Source organism: Frankliniella occidentalis, unplaced genomic scaffold (genome assembly GCF_000697945.3).
Source record: "Frankliniella occidentalis isolate FOCC.00 unplaced genomic scaffold, Focc_3.1 Scaffold56, whole genome shotgun sequence".
Classification (NCBI taxonomy): Eukaryota; Metazoa; Arthropoda; class Insecta; order Thysanoptera; family Thripidae; genus Frankliniella; species Frankliniella occidentalis.
Genome location: NW_026267186.1, coordinates 1,408,618 through 1,415,654, shown reverse-complemented (window position 1 = coordinate 1,415,654; position 7,037 = coordinate 1,408,618). Strand labels below are relative to the sequence as shown.

Below are 7,037 nucleotides of genomic sequence, written 5' to 3'. Positions count from 1 at the left end.
GAGAGAGAGAGAGAGACAGAGAGAGAGAGAGAGAGAGAGAGAGAGAGAGAGAGAGAGAGGGGGGCGAGGGGGAGAGCGAGGGCTGCTGTGGTGTTAATAAAACAGACCATCATGAAGACGCAAGATGACATGATTCGCAACGAGATGAATATTTCCTTCCGGCCTGTTAGCAGCTCTGCGACACCGTGCCACCGTGCCTCTCACCATCTGGAGGGCCACGTCCACCAACAGCAACAAGCAAGCCGCCACCAAGAGAGCACGTCAATTACTTTTTATTGGCAGTGTACGAGCTGTATTTAGACTTTGTTTTTTTGTGACCGCAGGAAGTTGCACGTGTCCATTCTCACCGAATGCTCTTCATGGCTACCACATTTTGTTGACTTCTCTCACCTTTGGTAGTTTGTCGGGGTCGCCTGGGTGTCTGGGAATGAGCTTCTGCAGCCTCTGGAACCCGTAGTCGATGGTGGGCTCGTTCAACGCTGCAGAAACGGACAGAAGAAGAAAAAAGGGGGCGGTGAAGGACACGCAAACACATTAATACCACACGGTGCCAACTTTTATTGCTCTGCCCTGTAAACACACACACACAGCCGCAGCACGAGGGAAAAATATATAAGAAGAGAAAACAGAGAAGAGGGCGAAAAAAAAGGTGAGACTTACAGACATAGACGAATCTGCCCGGAGCACCCTTGCAGAACTGTTTTGATTTATACGACAGGGTGACTTCCACGACGCCAGGGATGTGGCGCGGAGGGGTCTGGACCCGGATGGCGTTGGACGTCACCAGCTGAGCAGGAAACACAACAGTGGGGCGTAAGTCGGGCTATCATAACTTCCGGAGCACCCTCCTCCCCCTCCTCCACCCCTCCTCCCCCACCCGGGCCCGGCCCACCGCAGCGAGGCCGCAGCGGGGGCGGGGCGGAGTAGGGTGAGGCCGGGTGAGGTGGGAAAAAGTAAGTGGTTTGTGGTGTCAGGCCGAACCGCCAAACCATAACACGGTGCGCGGTGTCGCACGATCCCACACGCCTTAAAGCCTTGACTGTTTTCGTAGAAAACATTTAAGCAAAACGGTTTTTATTCCACATAAATTTGCCATTTTGAGAGTTGGGAAAACACCGTTCATGAAAGTCGATGAAAATATTCTTAGAGTTTGGTGGGTGCCAGTTGACTCACCTCGCTCCAGACGAGCATGGTGCCGAACACGACCTGCAGCCCGTCGAAGAAGTTCTCGCCGATGATGATGACGGTGGCGCCCCCGCTGGTCCAGCCCTCGGCCGGGCTGATGGCCTTGATGCAGGGCGTGGCCACCGGCAGCGGCGGGTACAGGCCTGAGGAAGAGACAACAAGCGGATTCTAGTGATTTGGAGTAGTTGTAAAAAACATGACGCATTAAAGTTTCAAATTAATTTCATTGTCATGACATGTCTTAATGTATGGAGATATATTTGTTTTTTTCATTTTCTTTGTTTTTGCAAAATATATTAAGAAATAAAATGACAGCTATGGACCTGTGTGCTCACCGTCCGAGGGGTCCAGCCGCTTCGCCCGCCGCCCGTGCTTGGAGTTGTTGTGGACGAACATGTTGTCCGACACGGCCAGGAGCGGGCCGTCCACGCTGACCTGCGTTGAGATCACCACCTGCAGCACGAGAGAGAGACGGAAGCCCGCGGTTATCAAGAAGGTTCGGGATCGAGGTCAAGGTCACTCAAAAACATTGCACGCCCAGTCAATTTTCCGCCCCCACTGTTCTTGACATTTCCGGTGTCGCTCGGGACGACAACGCAGTGAGTGCAGCTCCAGACGAGAAACGCTTATCTCACCCGTTGCTTTTTAATGCTCGCCACAGAGAGCCACTACGGACTTATCTACCTCGGCTAATTGGCCACCTCGCTAAGGGTCTCTCTCTCTCTCTCCCCCCCCTCTCTCTCTCTCTCTCTCTCTCTCTCTCTCTCTCTCTCTCACTGCCCCACCACTTCCCACCAGCCCTTTCTCTAGGCGCATCGCGCACACAGCGAATGACGCGCAACGGGAAGACAAGTATTACAGGGGTGACGGTACAATAAAATGCACATAATGCAAATCATACGCTGTTGTTTTATGTTTAAAATGAGATTTAAGGTCCTCGCTTTTTTGCCACTTGCATTTTTCCTCACAAAGTGTGAGGGTACGGGCTGGCCTAATTAAGAGCACAGATTCTATTAAGGGCGCGCTGTGGCGAGTAAGGTAAAGAAGTGCCATGGTGTCATTCTTCCTCCCCTCTTGCGCCCGTCCTCCCCTCCCCCCTTCCCCTCTGGGCGCGGCGCCCTGCCTGTCAGCCCTGCCTACTACCCTTTTCCTACAAAGAGAGAGATGTGTCGTCCCGGAGCCACAGAGAGGGAGAGGAGAGAGCGGCGGTGGTGGGGCGATAAAAAAGAAAGAAGAGAAAAAACGCGAAAGACCTGCCCAAGTCAAAGAGGGGGGAAAGCGAAGGAGAGAAAGGGTGGCCGCAAGTCAAGCATGTAAGCGGAGGACAAACGAGGGGCAGACCGGACGGCTCGGGGGAAGGACAGAAGCGGGTGGGCCGTGGGCGGGCGGGGCGGCTCCGGGGAGGACCAGCGGACGCCTGCCAGAGGGGTGAGTGGTCGGGGAGGAGCTACTCCTACCACGCGACTCAGGGAGGTGCAGCAGCAGGTGAACCAAGAAAACACAGAGAATACTGTGCGGTCGTTATTAGTTGTGTACATTTGGCTTTGCTCACCCCTGAATCAGTGCGCATCCGTGAAGACTGGTTTATAAGTATGCATGGTATGTGTACACCGATATATCGATACATCCGTGTACGATGCTCACTGAGTGCATGTACATAGTAACTATAGGAACAGGAAAGACGTATTTTGGAGTGTCACGTCGCGGCACTATAGGTGCACTGGCCTGTCAGGTCCCTCTTTAAGTGGTATTTCCTCGCCCCGCCGCGCCGAGTCTCGCGGGACATCGCGGCGACCTGGCGACGTCTTGGTGACGTCCCTCTGATGAGCCGCTGACATTCAGATCGCCTCCGCCGGGTCTTTTCTTCCCTTTCAAAAGACTCCTCGGCGCGGCCGGCGATATGTCAGGTCAGGCCGCTCAGGGCCTCCCTCTACTTCCTGATTGGCTCGGGCACCCTCTCACCACCCTCCTGATCGGTCATTGAAACCTTCAAACATCCCCACCATATGCTCGCGTTAAAGGGCGACAGGACACGTCAACAGTTAACAATATGCGCACAAAAGGGTACCTTAAGGAAATGACAAATTTGTCATAACTCGTCTGAAAAACTGCATAATTGGTTTAGCAAAAGAGATCTAAGGACTGAAATTGTTCACTGAAAAATTACAGGCTTATATTGCAAAGTTGTATTAATTTCTATCCTTGCTTATTCATTGCTATTATTTGACAATTTTTAAAATCTTTTCATTTTGAAACCTACTTTATAAAGCATTCCTAAAATTGCCCTTTTAAACATCTACGTCGTTGGCGACGTCTATTTTCCACTCATTTTCTCACCAAAGCAGGCGACCAACAAAATTCACGACGAGGACGTTAATGCAGGGGATGGAATTAAGTTTGCCGCCTCTCGCCCCCACACCCCCGCCGCCCCCTCCGAAGACTCGACGCATTATAACGGCAGGGTGAATTTTTAACACCTGCGCGGAGCCCTTCTTCACGGCAATGATCTCCCCTCCAATTACGACAACAACTGTCTTGGAGGGAGGAGGAACACCCCCGGCCGCACCTCCTCCCTCCACCCGCCTCACTCTCCGCCCCAACCGACGCCCGCTGAGCCGTAGAGAAGGGACATTTTCCTAAGCAAACTTTGGTGCAAATTAGTTCAAGTACTCCTCTACAACACCTCTCTCTCTCTCTCTCTCTCTCTCTCTCTCTCTCTCTCTCTCTCTCCTCTCTCTCTCTCTTGCTGCTCCACCTCTGCTTCGCTCTGTAAGTGCCAAGCTACTGTCTCTGCAGGAGGGTTAGGGGCGCTCGTACCTCGCATCCCACCAATTTCTACCCCTGCGCTACTTTGGTCCCAAACGGTTAGGGCTCAGCTGTATATAAAATTCGGGTTAAGGAAAATAATCAACTCTTTCAACATATTCAAAAATATTAGCGACCTCTGACGAACGCCAAAAATATTGGCGTTCGTGGACGCCAAATGCCTAAAGGACGCCAAATTTTGGCGTTAAAAGACGCCAACCAGTCTACATTGGGGCTTGGAGTCGCATGTACTTAAGTGTTTTACAATTGCACACCTAGTTCATCTTTGTAATTAAGCATCCACTAGTACACCCAGAAAACGACATTCTAGCTTTTAGTATGTTAACATACTAATACGATACTCTAATTGGAAACTCTAAAGAACATACTAATGTTTAGAGGATGAACATACTATTCCAAAACTCTTAACTCACATACTAATGTTTAGGGTATGAACTTACTAATGCAACAATCTTGTGGGCCGCTAGGCACTGCCGCTAGATGGCGTCACGGTCAGAGCCTCTCTTACAAACACCATATTTTGCATTAAACTAAAATTTTGACATGAAACTAAAATTAATTTTACGTTGTATGCTCTATAAGACAATGACCTTTAGGGAACATGCAAGTTTTTGTTCAAAAAGTCAACCATGCGCCAGAAATAATTGGTTTAGTATCAACGCGCGCAGGGTCCCCGCCAACTCTCCTTAGTTGGGTGCGGCAATGTTTACCACCTTAGTTTGTGGTGAGTTCCACGCGCTGCATCATTTTTGTACTGGTGTTGAAGTGGGTCGCTGATCCATTTCGCTTTACTTCGGTAAAGATCATACTAAACGTCTAACTATCTGATCACCCTGGCCGAGTCGGTATTCTTTTTTTCTTAGATTAGGGTACTAACACACTAAAGATTAGAGTGTCAACATACTAATCAAACATACTATACTTCAGTATGATACATACTTCTATCTCCGATTAGGGTATTTACATACTGAAGATTAGAATGACATACTTGGTTCGTATTATACACTGTCAACATACTAAACATTAGTATGTTACTCTAAAATCAAGAATATCGTTTTCTGGGTGTATATTTTCCCCAAAAAAGAAACCTTGCACGGCTCTCCATTCTGAACAAATAGCAAATTATTTTGCAACGGCTCTTTATTCTGTACAAATAGAAAATTTATTTGCAAACACGTTTTGCAGCCTACGAGTAGCGCCGATATACACAATGTGAAAATGTCAGGACGGTTTACAGAGCCCAGTTCCCCCTTTTCTTACTTTCTCCTTGTACCGCCGTCGTACTTTTCCACCGTAACCCATTAAGTGTCCTGTCCCCTGGGCCCAACGCCCCCCTTCCCCGCCATCCAAGTAGCCAGTAGCGCTTGCTCTCTACTTACTGGAGAACAGCGAAAGGCAAAAAGTTAAAAGAAAAGCGCGCGACAAGGAAGTTTATTTTTATTATTTCTGCTCGTGTCGCCGGAGGCGCCGCGCCCTTGCTCCGAGGCGCGCCACGCTGTCCGTTTTGCCGTCCTGTTAAACTTTTTCAGGGCGCCCTTAAAATTTAATTAGCCGTGCTCAAGGCGGGCAAGGCGTTGACGAGGACAACGACGCCCTGGAGGAGCTGCGCCGAGCTGCGCACGGGGTGCGGGTGGCCAAAACTCGTTGACGGGCTGCTGCTGCAGGTCGGCACGGGAACGACCCGGAAAAGGGGGGGAAAGGGGGTGGGGGGCAGTTTTGACGTCTTGCAAGAGAGGGATTGCCTCTACTGTCAGCACATGCCAACTCAGTTTGTCGCAGCTGAAGTTTGAAGACCTCGCTTGGCCCACCCTGCCCCTGCCGCTGCTGCCGAAAACCGCCGAGCAATTGTTGCGGGATGATGGCTTTGGAAAGTTGTAGCATGGCCACGACAGCGTCGCTGCACGCACCGCATCCCTGACCCGCCTTCGTCCACCCCATTCCTTCTGCTTGCCCAGTGCTAGGACGTGGTGAAACTTTGGCAGGCAATACTTACTTGGAATCTCCTCATGTCTCTGGGGTTGCCGGCGTTCTTTAGACAGTTCTGATTGCACTTGAGGAAGAACTTGAGGAAGAATCTGCGAAAAAAGAGAAACAAAAAAAGTCTTTTAAGTTGGTTATTTTCGTTATGTGTTACATTGGTGTTGTGGGTAGAAGGGAAAAGGGTGGAGGGAGGGAAGGAGGGGAGAGAGAGACATTGCACATAATACACACATCGCATCGCGTATGTTCTGCCGGGTTCTTCCCGTCGTGTCAAAAACATATGTTCTGTATATGAAATACATGAGCAAAGCAACAATTCAAAAACATAAAGCAAGCAGGAGTATAGAGTTATTTCGCACAACCTGCTCGCGCATTCGTACGAACAGCCCTGCCATCGACACTTTGGCTGTTTTCACTTCCCCTCGCGTTGGCTGCACTGCCGTTCTCCCCCCCCCCCCCGGCACGGCTGCGCGCGTGAACTGAATGTGCGGGGGTGCGCTTGCTCACCGACAGGGGCGTAATCTAAAAGGGGAGTGGGGGGGGGGGAGAACGACGGACAACACCGCGCACGGTCGACACTCGTCACGACAAACAAAAACGCAACCAACGAGCAAGAACAAAACGACACAGGAATGTATTTTGCGGGAGGTTTTAAGCGCACGAAGGCGGCGCGCATTTTCGGAACTTTTTTCCGGGTGGGTAGCCGAGCAGGAAGGGAGTTGATGTAGTAGTCGCGGTGCGTGTTTGTGTGTGTGTGCGTGTGTGGGTGTATGGAGGCAGGGGAGGGCGAGTCACCCCTTCTAGGGTCTAGATCATCCCCCCGCACAGGAGGTAGGCACGGGAAGAGGCGCGGACAGAGCGAGGGCCCTGCGTGGATTTTTTTGCTCTCTCCCACGCACATCCTCCTCTCTGCTCCCCATACTCAGCGCAGCGCACCCCGCCCCGCCATCGCCATGCCCCTATATCCTTCAACGCCCCTCTGGCCCGGAGACTGGCCCCTCACGCCGCTCGCCCTTGCAGGACGTGCACTCCTACAGGTATTGCGG

The 7,037-nt window shown here is 51.1% G+C and overlaps 1 protein-coding gene across 6 annotated transcripts in view; it reads right to left on the bottom strand.

Moving 5' to 3' along the window:
• The window catches only part of LOC113216502 (transcription factor collier-like), a 67,717-nt gene that overhangs the window by 12,479 nt on the left and 48,201 nt on the right, over positions 1-7,037 (bottom strand). For 4 of the 6 annotated variants that reach the window (XM_052267632.1, XM_052267635.1, XM_052267633.1 and 1 more), the window contains exons 7-11: positions 6,005-6,086; positions 1,509-1,638; positions 1,174-1,328; positions 661-787; positions 391-479 (exon numbers count right to left, since the gene is read on the bottom strand). In XM_052267632.1, coding sequence (XP_052123592.1) covers positions 391-479; positions 661-787; positions 1,174-1,328; positions 1,509-1,638; positions 6,005-6,086 — 583 coding nt within the window. The remainder of the gene's footprint in view (positions 1-390; positions 480-660; positions 788-1,173; positions 1,329-1,508; positions 1,639-6,004; positions 6,087-7,037) is intronic. The other 2 variants (XM_052267634.1, XM_052267636.1) reach the window with 1 other exon arrangement.